Here is a 17,014-nt window from a genome sequence, read left to right as displayed (position 1 = left end):
CGCACCACCTTGATCCAGCTTTACACCAACGAATTTCAACAAGTCTTCTCTGAAGTGATGGCACCGTTTTGTGCAGACTATGACTAAGTGTCGCAAATGCTTATGCGTGTGCGTTCTGTATAGGAACGACAAACACCAGTGCCTGTGAACACTGCTGCGATTGATAAACATTTGGCATATTCTGTATGACCTAATGCAGAACAGTATCGCTGATAAATTGTGCAAAAGTCATCAACGCGAGAAATTACCATCAGACCGGCCCAGGCTGGAAACGGAAGATGTAGTATCGGCTAGGCATATATGACGCAGAAATGCGTCGGGATGCTTTCAGATTGAAATAATTTTTTTTCTAATCGTCCCAGGGCTTTCGCGCGGTCTGTCGTCAGTATCACTTGCAAGCACGCCAAGCATTGAACTCGATATACCTACAGAAGGCTCCCTGGATGATGCTTGTATGCGAACAACAGGGCCGCAGTGGTCTCGGAACGTCGTAAATTGACTTTTCGGTGAAACTTCGTCGAGTATTTGTGTATTCGCGAGAATCGTGTATTGCTCACCATTGAAACCTGCACTGTTTGCGAACAGAAACAATTACTTTGCAAGGACTTTCACAACATAGGCGACCGACCTCTGCCGAAAGAATCCTACACCACTGAAACAACTTCACGTCGCAAAAAAGGCCGTGAAAGCACTAACTTGGCTTTTTGTGATAAACCGGCCTCTCTACGTCACTGGAATTGCAATCCTAACTTATTTATTCAGCTATAATTTGCGTATTCATCTTTTCGTTCTAGTGATTATTTCGCTATATAAGTGCAAGCTAGCAAACTGGCCACTAGCACGTGGTTAGCCTCCCCGGCTTTCCTTTTTATATCCTCCCTCCCTCCCTCTCGTTCCTGTCAGCATATTACCATTTGACCAATGTGCCTTCGTGCTCGTTTATCGCAAGAATGGATGTGAAATGACGAGAGGCTTTATCTTTGACTCAATTAGCGTAGTCTGTTATATTATATTCTGTATTTGTTAGTTTAGTTCATTGCATCCGCAGCATGCAAAACTTGACTGTCCTGCCAGGCAAACATATCGATTCGTTCCGCAGAGATGTCGCATCTGTTTCCCTTTTGGCGTACAGCACATCTGACGTATTAATATTCATGTACTGACTGAAGTGTCTGTTCGGTGTCACGCAAAAAAGTGACAAGAGGAAGAAGTAAATAAAATAAAAATTAAAACACGAAACAAAACAATAATGGTGCTTGAAGGACTCACCATTGAAGTAAGATGTAATTTTTCTGATTTTCTCTTCCCAGAAAATCCAACGTAAGCAAAGTAGAATCCAGTTGATGTAACCACGAGCCTAGATGTGACAAAAATCAGAACCCTCATGTAAAAGTCTACACTAATTCTTGCTCACTCAGCCTCTTCACCTTCACAAAAATGCGCACGGGGTGGCCACAACCGACGAACAAGTGATTAAAGACGCCATTTTCAGTAAGTAATTTTGGTGGGCGTAAATTTGATGCACTAGATATAAACGTAAACGGTGCGTAATTTCTTTTTGTGGAATAGTCAATTCAAATAAGTATTTCGTTTGAAACTACCAGGAGAACAACTATGTTGATTGACACGGGACATGTTGTTTCAATATATTTAAAAAGTAATTTATGGTAGAACAGTTGCACAAAATTTTGCTCTGGTTTAAACTTGTTGGTAATAATAAACAATTCTACGCCTTATAAGGAGTGTTTTACAAAAGAACTACAAAAATTGTTCCCGCTATTTACAAGCTTTTTCTTGAAGTTGTTTTTGCCTCTACATAAGTAAATAAGTGGCAAAGCACGCTTTACAGTGAAATTTGTGGGTTAAGATAAAAGTCATATAGAACAATCATACGTTAAGAATAGCAACAATGAATGTGTCGATGCTAAACAGCACACAGTTGTGCCATAGTAGCACCTTTTAAGGCAATAGCCTTTGATCTCCTCCACTCGATAGAGGGCTTCTAGTCAACGGCATCAAAACGCAACTACCCCCAATTCAAAAAGTTGTTACACTCTTACGCGACAGTTGTGAAAGATCATTTCACGTAATGGAGAAGTAAATACTATTTAGCGAGATCGAAACCACAAAACGTTAATTTATAATTGATGAAATTGTTCAATAATTTCTTTAGGTACTGTTATACATGCTTACGTAGTTCTTAAATGCGTTAGAAGACGAACTATGTCAACATTAGCACCTCTTGATGAGGCAGCCAGATACTTCGAATAACACAGACAGGTCACTGTTGTCAAAAGTATGTGTGATTCAGCAGTTAAGAGTAGAAAAAATGCTTTATAAATATTATAACACAAGTAAACTATTTGTCAAATATCCTAGCTTGATTTATTGTTCATAATCATGAGTACCAGCACACCGTGAACGGGAGAGCACGTTGGCACTGTTTTCATATCGGTCGTTCGAGGGACACCGGGATTCGTGTAGGGTTTTAGAGTCCTCTGTTGACTAGATGGGTGGCCGACTTGGCGGCGTTCGGCACCACCCGTGTAGCCTCGAACTTTACCGTTAAGTCAAAGAGCCCTAAGTTAAAGGCCTTCAGATCGCGTGTGTCACGTCGGTGTAAAATTTGAACGTGTGAAAGAGACCTGAGGCACCAGCGAAAACAATTAGGAGCATGTTTTGGTTACAAGTAAACAAACACTTTCCGACAGCATAAAATGTGTAGCTATAGGCGTGTCAAAGATAATTCTTATATTACAGTTGCGCTCCACCACCTTGTGATTGCATGAAAGGTACTACACCTGTCTCACAAATAAAAAATGACAGCACTTCCACGGGGTGAATGATGGAGAGTGGGGCGAAGCATCCGTCTGTTCATTCGTTCTTGCTTCTGTCCAACCATGCGTCCATCTGTGTGACCATCCATGCGTCCATCCGCCCGTTTGTGCGTGCGTCTGTTCGTGCATCCGTCCCTGAGTTCGTTCATGTATTCGCCCCTATGCCCGTCCATGCGTCCATTTGTTCGTGCAGCCATCCGTGCGTCCGTCCATGCGCCTGTCTGTGTGTCCGTTCATCCATATAGTCAACAGTCCAAGTACCATGATCTCGCATCTTTTCATAATATATTCCGCATGCAGAAGCACCTCAATCCAGCGGACATTTCCAAGATTAAACGAGAGGTGGCACACGCACAAATTCTTACGGCTTGCGCTTCGTGTCTACTTCCCACCTTTAACGACCTCGAGTTCATGGTATGCACTAGTTCACTGTATTCATGGCACTGCGGCCCAACGCTCCCTAAACATTTCTAAAACCAAGGAGGTTACGCCCAGCGAGCTTAACGTAGCAACCCTTTCTTGTCAGGTAGTGCTCAATGTACATGCCAATGGCTGCTAATAGGGAATGAGAGACAGGAAAATTCGGCTTTTAGTTAACGCGCACGCTGCGAATTGTATATTTTTCAACAACGCGCAGGAGAAGTCTCCAACTGGCACCACCTTGCACGCCAAAGCGTAAGACATGTTACGCAATAATACGAGGGACGAACAGATGCCGCTTTGAAAAGCTTCCACCCTAAAAAAAATGGGCAGATTCTACGTACAGTGGGAATCGATGGTATGTGAAGCACGAATGAGAAAGGTTGATATGTCGCTTCGAAATCAGCACAACTTTACGAGGTGGAGGTAAATGATGCCGTACATGACTTTTGTGTCATAATTATCATGTTTCAATGTGTCGTTTGCGTTCATGTGTATTCATGTCACGTGATACCAAATTTATTATATGTGGAGCTAGCGAAATGACCGCGAGCACGCTATGAGCGTGGTATGTTGTCATGTTCTTACATAACATGCGTGTCAGGATTATCTTGTTTGCACCAATTATATACTTTCGTCATCCATTGACGTCACGTAACACCAAAATTTGTATATATAGAGCTAGCAAAATGGTCACGAGCGCATCATGAAGGGCCAAATAAACTCCAATGTAGCGTTTACGCGCACGCACCCTGGGCACAGTGACGCTACGTTCGTGAAACGCGAGCACTTTATAGCCTGATGCCATGAGCGACCGGCTCGACCAGCGTCCGTCGGCACGGCCCAACGGCAACCAGCATGAAATGCGACATGCTGCATTTCGCGCCGATGCGTTACCCAGACAAGACTGCGTCTCCTTCTTTTCGTGACGGAGGGACGCCGGACGTAGTGAAACACGCATGCGTCAAAGCAATGAAGCACGGCGCGCAGCTGCGAGTATATGGCAGTACCGTTGTCGGGCGTGGCAACGCCGGCGTGACCCTACGATATGAACGCCGGTGAGCACGCAGACCGCGTCACGTCGAAATGTATTGGGGCATTGACTGTGGCATGTAGTTATGTTCTCACACGACACGCATCTCATGATTATCATGCTTGCACCTGTCACACACCTACGTCATTCATTGGCCTCACGTAATACCAATTTAGGCATTGTAAAGCTAGCGAAACAACCGCGAGCACGTCATGAGTTTGGTATGCAGTCATGTTGTTACATGACACGCGTGTCGTGATTGATTGATTGATTGATATGTGAGGTTTAACGTCCCAAAACCACTTCATGATTATGAGAGACGTCGTAGTGGAGGGCTCCGGAAATTTCGACCACCTGGGGTTCTTTAACGTGCACCCAAATCTGAGCACACAGGCCTACAACGTTTCCGCCTCCATCGGAAATGCAGCCGCCGCAGCCGGGATTCGAACCCGCGCCATGCGGGTCAGCAGCCGAGTACCTTAGCCACTAGACCACCACGGCGGGGCACGCGTGTCGTGATTGCCATGATTGTATGTGTCATTTACCTATGTCGTCCATTCGCGTCACGTAATACCAAGTTTAGTACATGTGAATCTATTAAAACGACCGTGAGCAAATCATGAGCGTAGCATGTAGTCTTGTTGTTGCATGACACGCATCTCACGATTATCATATTTGCACCAGTCACATACCTTCGTCATCCGTTCACGTACCGTAACACCAAATTTGGTATATGCGACGCTACCAAAACGGCCGCGAGGGCATCATGAGCGTGGCATGTAGTCATGTTGTTTCGTGACACGCATGTCAAGATTTTCATGTTAGGGTCTCTCGCTTGTGTTCGCCATGCAATCATGTCATACCGTGCCAGTATTGTAACATGCCATGTGAACGAAACCACCGCAAGAGCTGCAGGACCTTGAAATGTAAATCACAATATTCATCATGACATCCATGTCATGTTTTCATTTTATGACTAGTCAAATATGTTCTTCATACAGTCATGTCATGTCATACCAAGTTTGGTTGATTGATTGATTGATTTGTGGAGTTTAACCTCCCAAAACCACTATATCATTATAAGAAACGCTGTAGTGGAGGGCTCCGGAAATTTCGACCACCTAGGGTTTTTTAACGTGCCCCCAAATCTGAGTACCATACCAAGTTTGGTATCGATACCATTATCGAAACGGCCAGGAGAGCTAAAAGTCGTAGGTGGCTAGATATATAGATAGATAGATAGATAGATAGATAGATAGATAGATAGATAGATAGATAGATAGATAGATAGATAGATAGATAGATAGATAGATAGATAGATAGATAGATAGATAGATACGCGCAAAGTCACCGAAGTTCGCTATGAAATGCTTTGCATTTAAAAACTACGCGCACATATAGCAATCCTAAACGTGAGAGCTGCAGCGAAAAAACACCAGGCCTGCGCGGAAGGCGCAGAACAGTCACAGCGAAAGCTAGACGAGCGGCCTTTCAGAGCCTTTTCTAAACAAACATTAGGTAACTACTGCAAGCACACTTGCTTGATACCCACTAGGGCATCAATAATAATTTTTTCGGTAGTAGGCCAGCATTCGCTATTATAATTTTTGTCATTGTTCTGGGAAGCGTGGTATCGCTGAAAACTTTCAAGAAATTTTGTGCCAATTCTTCATGCAAGGGCTGACGACGATGAGAAAATATGTCTGAAATGTTTATGCGTTACAAATAATAGGGAAACAAAAACAAGCTTTTGTAATGAATTGGAAAATTTGTCGTCGCACTCGTTAATCTATTTGCATTGTGCAATGACTGTTTGTTTTTTCGCTGTTGTAAAATTCTTTATAAGTCGTATTAACGCGATTGCCTTTCCGACATAAATTCTGCCTAAGGCAGGTTTGCCATCAGGTCACAAGCACCGGCGTAGCTTCATGGTATAGTACTGGGCTGGCACCCAGTGGAGCCGGGTTGAAGCCTCACTGTGTCGTTGGTGCTAAGTTTATTTTCCTAGTTTCGCGTGATGTGGTTACGGAAACCGGCGGCGGCGGCGGCGGCGGGCAACTGCGCGTAATCCGAGTTGTGATCTCATAATAGCTTTCGCTTTAAAATACCGACTCCTTTAAAAAAAACTTATCAAGGTGATCTTTGTCTAACAGCAGTAACCATTTGTTTGACTTCTGTTGTACAATATTTCGACGCTGGTATACTCTCACCACAAGTGAAGATCCTAGAGAAGATGTTTACATTTGTAGGGAGAAAAATTGCGATTGTAGCGCATCTGCGCTCCCTTACAAATAATCTGTGTAACCAAGGACGACACTGCGATCAGTGAGAAATTCTAGACAGAGTTTCCACTGAAAGGAAGGACAAACAAATTGAAACAGTACGCGATAGACACTCCCGCTAACGGGTGATTATTGAATGCCCCAAGGCTGCTTTTCTCGAAGCGTTCCCAGACCACAGCGCTAACCACGATGTATACCCACAACACACGCTTCCCTACAACGGCTGGGAAAACAAATCGTTCGGCATTGTGTCTAAAAAAACCATCAGTAGCACAAGCAGGGCTTAATTCTTCACCCAAAACAATGCCAATCATTCTGAAAAAATAACACAAACATAGAGTTTCCAGAGCTTTGCTCTTCTGTTATACTATTTTGGAACGAAAGCATTTCGTTTAGAAAATAGCTTTCTCGGATCCCGTATTTGAGTTTCTTTCCTTTGAATGCGACAGTGAGTTGAAGGAGAGGGCTCCTTATTTTGTTTCATTATGTTTTGAAAGTTGAATGCGCACACACTGTTTGGATGACGGGAAGACAAAGCAGACAGAACAGCAGCGCGTTCGCACACACCGACAGCCGGTCTCTGGTAAGCCGGCACGGGCAAACAGAAGTGCCAGTAGGAGCGGCGCCTGTGCTCGAAACAGGATTCCAATCAGGGCTGCTTGTTCCGGTGGGTAAACACAAAACTTTGTTCACCATGTTTGCAGCCATCTCTGCGTGCCATTGAGAAAGCTAATCTTTCAATTTTTTTTTACACTATGAACCTACGTTAGTGAAATTGGTACAATACTTTACCATGATGCCGTGCCTTCTGTGCAGATTCGGATTGGTTAAGAATCAGCTTGGAGACATATATTCATTTATTAATTTCATTCAATAGCTATATACATACTTTTCCCGAATTTTTTTAAGCCGTCACTTTTAACTGTGAGCATTCCTCTTCAAGAGAAGTTTGTTGGCAAATATCTAAGCGCACGGCGAGAGTGCGCATGCTTTCTGAAAGTTTTTTCCCTGAGCCAAGTGAAAAAGCCTTCACTCAAAACTGAGGCTGCTTCTGTTGTGAAGAAACACCACAGAAGCTGATAAAGAAGTTGTGAGGCAGAAATAGAAAGAAATGAAGAAAAAAGAGTGCAGTGAGAAAAGAGAAGAAACTGCAAGCGTACGCTCAATTTGGGGCATTCTATCTTTTGAAAGTTCGAAGTCAGCGCATCGCTGTAGGCATTTCGGTGCCGCTGTTGAAAAGTTGCTTGAAAAAGTGTTCACCGGTTTCTTGCTGAATCTTATAGCTATTCTGTTATCTCGCTTTTCGTTGTAACGAAGCCGAAACTATGCATTGGTGAGTTTTTATCTCACTTGATATATTAATATTATACTGAATTCTTGTTCCATCTCACGCAAATGTTATGAATGCTGCTACAATAAGAAAAAAACAACAATCTGCTGCGCATGTCATAGTTACTGAAGTATTGAGCTATTCGTAAGCAGATTAAGGTGCGCAAACTACATCAGGCGCAGTACCAATGCAAAAAAAAAAAACAGCTGGACATGCTGTGGGACATAGCGAAGTTGCAGAATCGCATGGTATAACCAAATGTCCTGCCTGCAAAGGAGCATAAATGAAAATACGCGAAAAAGCCGCAAGTGTTTTTTCTTCTTTCATACAAGAAAATAATCAGTCACTACAGATGAGTTTGTAGTAGGTTATTCATTTCTTTTCGGATGAACACCGTCACGTCCCGCTAAAATGTTTTCGGATACCACAATCAAGTTAGCTCAAAGAACAACTCTAATACTTTTTCGAAAGACAGCCCTCTTTTTCTAGCGTAGATCAGTCCGAAACTGCGCAAAGGGACGTTTTTGAGCTCTTATATTGCGTTACGAGGCTGGCTGTAGTAAAATTTTTATCCTACAGCCAAAGCTGCTCATGACCATGCATCCTAATATCCCCGTCTCTGAGGAATTCAGGGAGAAGATGGCGAAGAAAGAAAAAAAACCCTGTAGTATGTCATGTTGTACGAAAGCTTACTTGTCGAATGAGACAATTAACGAGAGAGGAGGAAAGTCAAAGAAAAAGACGCTCACTGTACAACCACGATTTTCCGAAACCCACCAGCGATGTTTTCCCTTCATGCCAACGCAGTTGTGAGTTACGTAAGACAAACAGCTGAAAAATAAATGCAGGTTCCTGGCGTGGTAGAGGAGATCGGGGCAGGAGCAAATACATTTAGGGTCCCAAATTGCGTCTACGGAACATTAAGCGTTGACAGCGTGCCTTGTTCCCACGAGACGCTTTAAGAGACGATGCTTTCGCGAAGAGAAGACACGGTCAGGAAACAACGAGAACACAAAAGCGCATAGACGTGGAAACTTGCGCTGAGAAATACGGTGATCTAGTGAATGAGAATGTTTCTGCGACCTTCGTTTGGCGCATTAGTATCCGACACTTCTCTTTTCTTCTTTGTTCTACTCTCATGGGTGCTTTAACAGGGTGAGCAAAATTTCCCTCGCAGATGTCCCTTTTCTACTAGCTGGCGTACACCAGAAGCATCTCTCGGCGAATTTGCCGGCTCAGTACGCTCTTCTTGCCCCATCAATTCGATGTCATCTTGGGCAAAATATTATTCTAGATTGCGTGTAACCTCATTATTTCACATGACAGCAGCAAATGTACTCTGAAGAAAAATGTCAGTATCAATTGTGTGAGAGTTTACTGCGCTCAAAAGTACCTAAAGGTTTCTGCAACCATTGTTCCTTGCGTGCTCGGTAAATAGAAAACTTGATAACATTTAGAATAATACTGAAGGACCACCACTACTTCACTATATACAATTGTCAAGGACACCAACAATACGACATGAGAAATAATGTCAGGAAAGAGGAGTTACGAAAATTGATTGATTGATCTGTGGAGTTTCACGTCCCAAAACCATCTTATGATTATGATAGACATCATAGTGGAGGGCTCCGGAAATTTCGACCACCTGGAGTTTTTTACGTGCACCCAAATATGAGCACACGGGCCTACAACATTTCATTCTCCATTGGAAATGCAGCCACCGCAGCCGGGATTCGATTCCGCGACCTGCGGGTCAGCAGCCGAGTAGCTTAGCCACTAGACCACAGCGGCGGGGCGAGTTATGAAAATTAATCGATGAAGATGAGTCGGTAGGTTAAAAATTATACGAGTGATAAAGTAGCACTCAAAGAAGAATTGGGGACTTTGTCATTTGATCTACTCTTACTTATTGCTACATTGCTAAGATTGGAAAAATAATAGTGGCCGCTAATATATGCCAAAATTTAGGCTGTTGAGCCCGAGTGCTGTATTTAGAAAAAAAAAAACACCGAATACGATCATAGACGCACAATTAATGAATGATTCACGAGGCTGGCGTTTGTGCGAGCGATGCGCCATTAAACAATCATCTCTACCTCACATCTGCGCACTGCGCGGGTCCAATCTTGCGAAGGTGCGGGTTATTAAAGAATCGCCATGTGAACAGCTGAAAGGGCTGCGGGAGGGGGGTGAATTTTTCGTACCCACCCAAGGCCCATACGACTACGAAAGGGGGCTTGTAGGCGACAAACTAAACTGTTTTTTTGTGTGTGTAATCACCGGGAAGCTTCTCACGATGTTATGATTATGCGGCCTCAGCACACGAAGCTCGCTATGGCTCACTATTTGTCATGCGTGCGAACGCAAAACGCTTTGCGTTACGAGTGCCTTATGCCAGTCGACGCCATGCATGGTGATCCGGAGCAGTGGGCGTCGAACAGTGAAGCGTCGTGCGTCGAGCCTCGCAACAAGAGTACGATTAAGTAAAGAGAAGAATGTCAGAAAAAAAAAGAACCGAAAAAGAGACAGATAGGTGGGAGTGACAACCTCTTTGGCAGCGCTGTTTTGATTTCTTGAACGCGGTACTACTTTGAAGAAAGAAAGCTGAAAAGCGAGGCGCCCAGTTATGCGTGCCCACCCCGGCGCGGGGTCTGTTCTACACTTCTTCGCTTTCAAACCCGTTGGCCCATTTGTTATTCTGTCGCATAGAGAAACTCTCGCACAACGCCTTTTCTTTCTCCGAGACCACTGGCCTTGCCCCATTTCTTCTCTTGGCTAAGCAGTTTGCAGTCTCTAATGTCCTCCGGCAGACGGTTCTGGCAGGCTGGCGAATATGAGAGGCTCCCAAGTGTGAACGACTAACGGCCTCTGTGTCGGGCGCCGCCCTCGCAGAACTTTTATTATTTCTCTCGTCTCCTAAGCGGCGGGTGCCCAACAGGCGGGCGCGGCCTTTCGCGTAGCGTTTCCTTTGCAGGGTCGAGACGCGTCACATTGTTGCGAAGGGAGCTCGAGTGGAAGATGTCTTCTTGACTTACCGCTGCCGTTAGTATAGTTAGGAAGGAAAACAACAAGCGCGAGCTTAAAAGCTGGAATTCGAAAGCCTTACGTTCCAGTTGCCTCTACTGTTTCTCAAATGTTTCGAAAGTTTCGAGGAAGTAGATATCAGATAATTTTTTTTTGCGAGACTAAGATGAAGTACTTCGCAAGAAACATTTATTGTGCAATTTGTTATGAGGATCAACTGCCTGGAGTGTTCCCGGAGACCGATTATTTTCTAAATATTATATTTACATTATTTATATCAATGAATCAGAAAGTTTAGCGGAGTTTGAAAGCCATCGGATGGTAGAGATGCTTTACTTCCTTTAAAACACTTCTCAGGAGTTCACAGTTGGCAGTGTATGGAAGTTTTCTGGCTAAAATGCTAATTACTTGGTAGATTCATGCAAGAAGCACACAAATTATGGTCAAGATTTAGCCGACATTAGATTGAGAAATCAAATAATTTCGACAATTTGGTGGCTGTTCCGGCACATCTGCACAAATATATCATGGCCTATCTGGAATAACCGGGGATCGTTAACATACAGTACATCAAAATCTTCATCAGTGTTATCTTCTAACAATCTCTTGGAAATAACGCTGGGACGTAACAAATGCAGCATGTGTCGCATAGTCTCTCATTGAGTTCTTGATCTTTGATAAAATTGTTTCGCGTCAATGTTTTCCGTCAGGATCTGGATGCTTATTGAGCTCGTGCTTCATTCCTTTTTTTCATCTTTTTTTTTCTTTTTTAAGAAATAATTGGCGTTGCAAACTTGAATGCTTCAAGGTTTGTTGTGAGGTGACTTTTACACAAGTTTATGTGAACATTCATCCTGATTGTGGCACAGTTCAAGTGTTCAAGTGATCAACACATTTTCTTTGTTGGGCGAGTTGTAACAAGTCAGTAATAATAGCGCTTAGCGCATACACTAAACCGGAGACGAAGGAAAGGTGAACGCGAGAACGTAGGCGCCTTTCGTTCGTCTCTCGTCTAGTGTTCACATTATACTCTACTATGACGCTAAAGTGGCCGTAAACACGTGGATATGGCATACTGAACCTCTAAATTTGCCTGTTCTAGTATTATGCTTTAGCTGAAGGACATGCCGCTTTGGACGATGGGTGCTGTATATTTTGATGCTGTGTCGTGAACTGTATTACACGGGTCTACTCTCAATTCTCTGAAACTCTTTTTTTTCACCTCTGTCAGAAGAGGGTGCTATACTGTACGCAGCCCTGGTAAACATCACTGTTTTTCTCTTACAATTCTTCCCTCTGCCTCTTGAACTGCTCTCAGGAATTCATTCTGGTCAAGTGCGAAGAGCTTCACTTAGTGCAGGGCTGCGCAGCCTGCTTAAGGTTCTCACATCAGTGAAATAGTTGTCTGAAATACTAGATTTCCTTTAGTGTGCGGTAGAGGGCTGAAAAAAGACGAAGAAAAAAAAGAAGAAAAAAGCTCTAGGTCTGCACGAAAGGATCAAAGAATCGTGGGAAGAAAACGCTTGATGAGATTTAACGCGCTTTTTGCAGCAATACCTTCCGTCTTTTTTTTCCCCTGTCCCAACCCTTTGCAACAGCAAGTGGAATCGCGTTGGAACAATGGTGCGGCGATGTAGAAGTGAGTGACTCCACAGTTACTGGATTGTACCCAAACGCGCCATCAGAGAAACGTTCAGTTTGGATACTCGGATTTTGATAACAAGGTGAAGCTTACTCAAACTTGAAGACGTGATAGAGACAAGCGAGAAAAATTGCGGGTTACTCCTAAACATGCAAAGCCGAAAATATGACACACTTGATAGTAATAATAATAATAATAATAATAATAATAATAATAATAACACTGCCACGCGTATTACACTCGAATGGAGACTGAATACAGCAACACTAATGATGAAAGTATTATACATTCATAAACGTTCTACGTAGGAAGTCGTAAAACCAGATGCTAGGTATCGGAAACAAAGTTTTGCTGGAAATAGTAGAAATCGACCTCGTCGACCATAAATAATCTCATGTGGTTTATGGGAGCACGAACTGTTGCTTGTTTTTGACTAATATAAATTACCCAAAAAATGTGTATATTTTGAACAGTAAACGAAATGAATGAATGAATGAATGAAACTTCTACCTTTGCTCACTCTGACGCATGCGCTACTGAATGTTGCGAAATAGCTAGACTTGCCCATCTTCGTTATTCGCTGCAGTGAATTCTGCTGCGTTCGTAACCAAGGCCTTTGTTTTCATTAGCGATCACAACTTGTGAAGAATTAAAAGTCCGCGGTAGTTTCTAGTCGGCGCTAACGATTAAAAAATTACGCGCGGCGACTTGAAAAATTATCATCTCCCGGATGGACGAGTACTGCTGGCGGGTCATAATTTAGTCCGCCAATGCGAGAAATAACCAGCATCCTTTCACTCTGCGTCAAAAACGCCCTTGTCCTTTGGACGGGCAATCCTAGCCAGAAAGTCTTTTTTAACGAGCAACATGTTATCAGCGAATAAAAAAAAGAGTAGCTGTGACGCTTAACTTAAACTGTAAAACGTAAAGTAGTATGAAAGTGTAAAAAAAAAATACGGAGAAAACTCAGTGACCCTGTTTTAATTCGCGCTTCATAGCACCGTGGCGAACCATGAAATCTGATTTCTTTGTGCACTCTACCGAAAAGGAAGCGGTTAATTTTCTTCACACCGCTTGAAGGCTCTTTCCCTCTCGCTCTTACCTTCTCCCTCTATTTTGCTCGCTCTTTTTTTCTTTGAAGTCAAAAGTAGGCGCGTGTCAAAAACTTGTGACAAACGTTTTTTTTTTCACATTTTAGTGAATCATACAAATGTACAACGCAGCGCGGACGATTCGAGGACTTTTTTTAAGGTAGGCGCGTAATGCTCGCATGCACATTTAACGCTGGGAACAGGGATTGTAGACCTCCACGTCATGCTCTAATGTCAAGGCCGTTTTGCCTAGAGGACACCACTTGATTGATTCACTGGCACGACTGCCGCGAAGAAATGATCTGCTTACCATTGTACATAAACTGAGGCTCAATTAACGAATTTCTTCTTTCGCGAGTTTGTCCTCCGTTGACCGTTGGCGTTTACTAGTATTAGGCTCAGCCTAACGTCGCTTATAGCTACTCACACATGAATATCTAGCATATAAGATACTTGTGAACATGGGTGCATCCAAAGTTAATTTTTACAGGTAAGTGATAAATATTTATGATGCTTATGTATAAAAAACAGAAGTCGAACACTGTCAGAGCGGTTGGTAGTGACAGTTGTTTAAAAAATGCGCTGTATCAGCATTCGCAGCATTCAATTTGATCTGCATTATCTAGAGCACCAGTGTTAGGATTACGGAACCAAACAGGAATGCAACGCACAATTTTGTACGTCACTGAGTCCTCAACAATGTGACGTCAAATGGTAACTATGGTTGTTGTTTCAATAGTTACATTAGTGTGACGAACACCCTTTTGCATTGAACTGCAAGTTCCAAGAAACAGATATCACGTGTTATCTAGACACATAGAACGAAATGGAAAGTTTCAATTTTTCCGACTTGCTTAAGCCAGGCTGTGTTTCATCGTAGAACAAGGCGTAAAATGCGGGGACACGGGCTATACAGATGAAACAAGCGTAAACAATTGATGTTTATTTGAAGAAATATTTTATTATTTTTTTATTTGCATACACAAATACACAAGGACACAGAGGAAAGAGGGAGAAAGCAAGCTGGCAACTGCCACGTGGAGGGGCACAACGCCTGCTCGCTCTTTCGGGAGGAGAGAAGGAACACAGGAAACAAAGAATAAAGGGGAGACAGAGGAAAGAAGATGAGGAAGAGAAAAAGAATGACGAATACTTCGACGAGTATGAGTAAAAAGCATAAATAAAAATAACAAAAAAGAAAAAAGACCGTTTATAAACGGGTGGTCAGGTTCATTTGGTTCATAAATGTAAGGAGAGCTCGGTGGGCCTGGTCGCATCAGGAAGCCCTACCACTCGGAAAGAGGCAGTCATCTAGAGTCGCGCACTGAAGTCCTAAAAATTTATATTCCTTAATCAGCAAAGACCGCTGCGTAGCAAATGTGGGATAGTGCACTACGAGAAACTCAAGTGTTTCGCAGGAGCCACAAGCTTCGCACAACGGGCTGTCCACAAGCCCTTGACGGTGTAATCGTTAACGCACCAGCACAGAGCCCACTCTTAGTTTGTACAACAGCGTTCGGGAACTACGAGGCAAGCCACCGCCACGAACACGGGGAGGGAATGATCCATTTGCCACACGTTGGTCTGGGTGCTGCTTTAGGAGGTGTCGGCGTATAAGCAGACGAGCGTTGTCCATCATACACAGAATTCCCGGACAGTCTAAGCCATCATGGTTGCATGACGAAGCAAGGCAATCCACTTCTTCATTGCTCGCAATAACCACGTGCGAAGGTACCCATTGTGCAGCGAGGCATACCCCTCGTGACAGAATGTTGTTAATGGATTCCATGATGCTGCTCAGAATTGGGCTGTCGATCTCCTTGCTGGTGAGTCTGCTAAGTATACATACATATATCTCGGCTTTCCACACTGCTGGCCCTGCCGTGGGTATATAGCGGTTATGACTCTTGACTGCTAACCTGAAGGTCAGAGGATCGAATCCTGGCGCAGCCGGGATTTAATCCCGGCTGCACTCGCTGCAATTTTGATGAAAGCTAGACTGTTTGAAGCCCGTGTGCTTAGGTGCACGTTAAAGAACCCCAGGAGGTCGAAATTTACGGAGCCTTCTACTACAGAGTCTCTCATAATCATATCTGAGTTTCGGGATGTTTAGCACCATAGATCATTTCGATAGAGATTATATGGACCATTTCGACTAGGTTTTTCGGTAGCCGCTGCCATTCACATATATATATACATGGAAGGATGCGCTAGCCTTTTCCTTCTGCGGAGTGAACATCGCCTTTCCATCCGGGCTCGTCTGCGCACGCGCTTATCTCACCAGCAAAAAAAAAAAAGAGGGGGGGGGGCGGTTATTATTGCTGCGCTATCGCGGCAACAATCAGCGTGCGCCTTGGGCTCCCGCAGCAGATGGGATCAGGCAGGAGCTTCTACGGGTTGCGTTCTGAACATGATAAAATGGTGCCGAAAGTCTACCTGGAGCGGCCGTGTTCTCTTGCACCAGCATTTTGAAGAGTTACGTGAGATGGAACATAATGAGTTGACTGCCAGCCTTACTTGGTATATCAATGCCATCACAATGCATGAGCCTTGTTGAAGTCATCTACTGTGGCCGCGCCGCAAGAAACTTGGTTACTGAGCAAACGCATGTTTACTACAAATAATATTGCTCCTAAAAATGCTAGCCTTGCTTCGTAAAACATTCAAATATGTTGCTATCGCATTCATTGCTTCGCCCTTTTGGCGAAACTGTGACTTTTTCTTTACGGCTGAGTTTGTATTCTTCACCTTCGTAATTGACAGGTTTCTTTGTGATAAATGTTATTTTAACAGAATGGTGCCCGTTAGGTGAAAAGAAAGTGTTCATTCGGTTACTTACCGACCCTGACGTGAACGTCACCGCTGACGATAGAGCCGACGCCGTTTCGTGCACCACATCGGTACACGGCAGCGTGGATGTCCTGGCGAAAGTCTTCGGCCCGGAAAGGCGAGAACACGAGTGCTCCATCTTGAACGCGCACGTGACGCAGACCTGGAATGTCCGGCGCGGGTCCCTGGGAGCCAACCCGCCACCACCACACCTCGGGCCGTGGCACACCCTGCACGTCGCACGGCACCACAGTCTGCGTCGAGTTGAGGAATTCCACCCGGCTAGGAGGTGCCCGGATGAACACTGGGCCATGGCGTTCCTCCCGCGCGGCCCTCGCTGCGAGAAGACAAGATTATACTTTATAACTACAGTTGCAACATACAAAGTGACATTAACACAGCCGCCCGTTTTATACCCTGAACACGTGAGGATCGACCACCCAGTCGATAAGCACCGTTTAACAGAGCACAACAAAAAAATAAATAAACGAGAATACGTGCATGCCTGCGATGAACACTCCCG

At 44.0% G+C, this 17,014-nt stretch overlaps 1 protein-coding gene across 1 annotated transcript in view; it reads right to left on the bottom strand.

Moving 5' to 3' along the window:
- LOC119169595 (cell adhesion molecule Dscam1-like) overlaps positions 1 to 17,014 on the bottom strand; it is a 354,684-nt gene that overhangs the window by 191,687 nt on the left and 145,983 nt on the right. Inside the window, exon 2 of the mRNA XM_075887261.1 lies at positions 16,502 to 16,828. Coding sequence (XP_075743376.1) covers positions 16,502 to 16,828 — 327 coding nt within the window. The remainder of the gene's footprint in view (positions 1 to 16,501; positions 16,829 to 17,014) is intronic.

This window comes from Rhipicephalus microplus, chromosome 2, assembly GCF_043290135.1.
Source record: "Rhipicephalus microplus isolate Deutch F79 chromosome 2, USDA_Rmic, whole genome shotgun sequence".
Taxonomy (NCBI): domain Eukaryota; kingdom Metazoa; phylum Arthropoda; class Arachnida; order Ixodida; family Ixodidae; genus Rhipicephalus; species Rhipicephalus microplus.
Note: the sequence above shows the minus strand (reverse complement) of the source record. Positions and strands in the feature narration are given on the sequence as shown.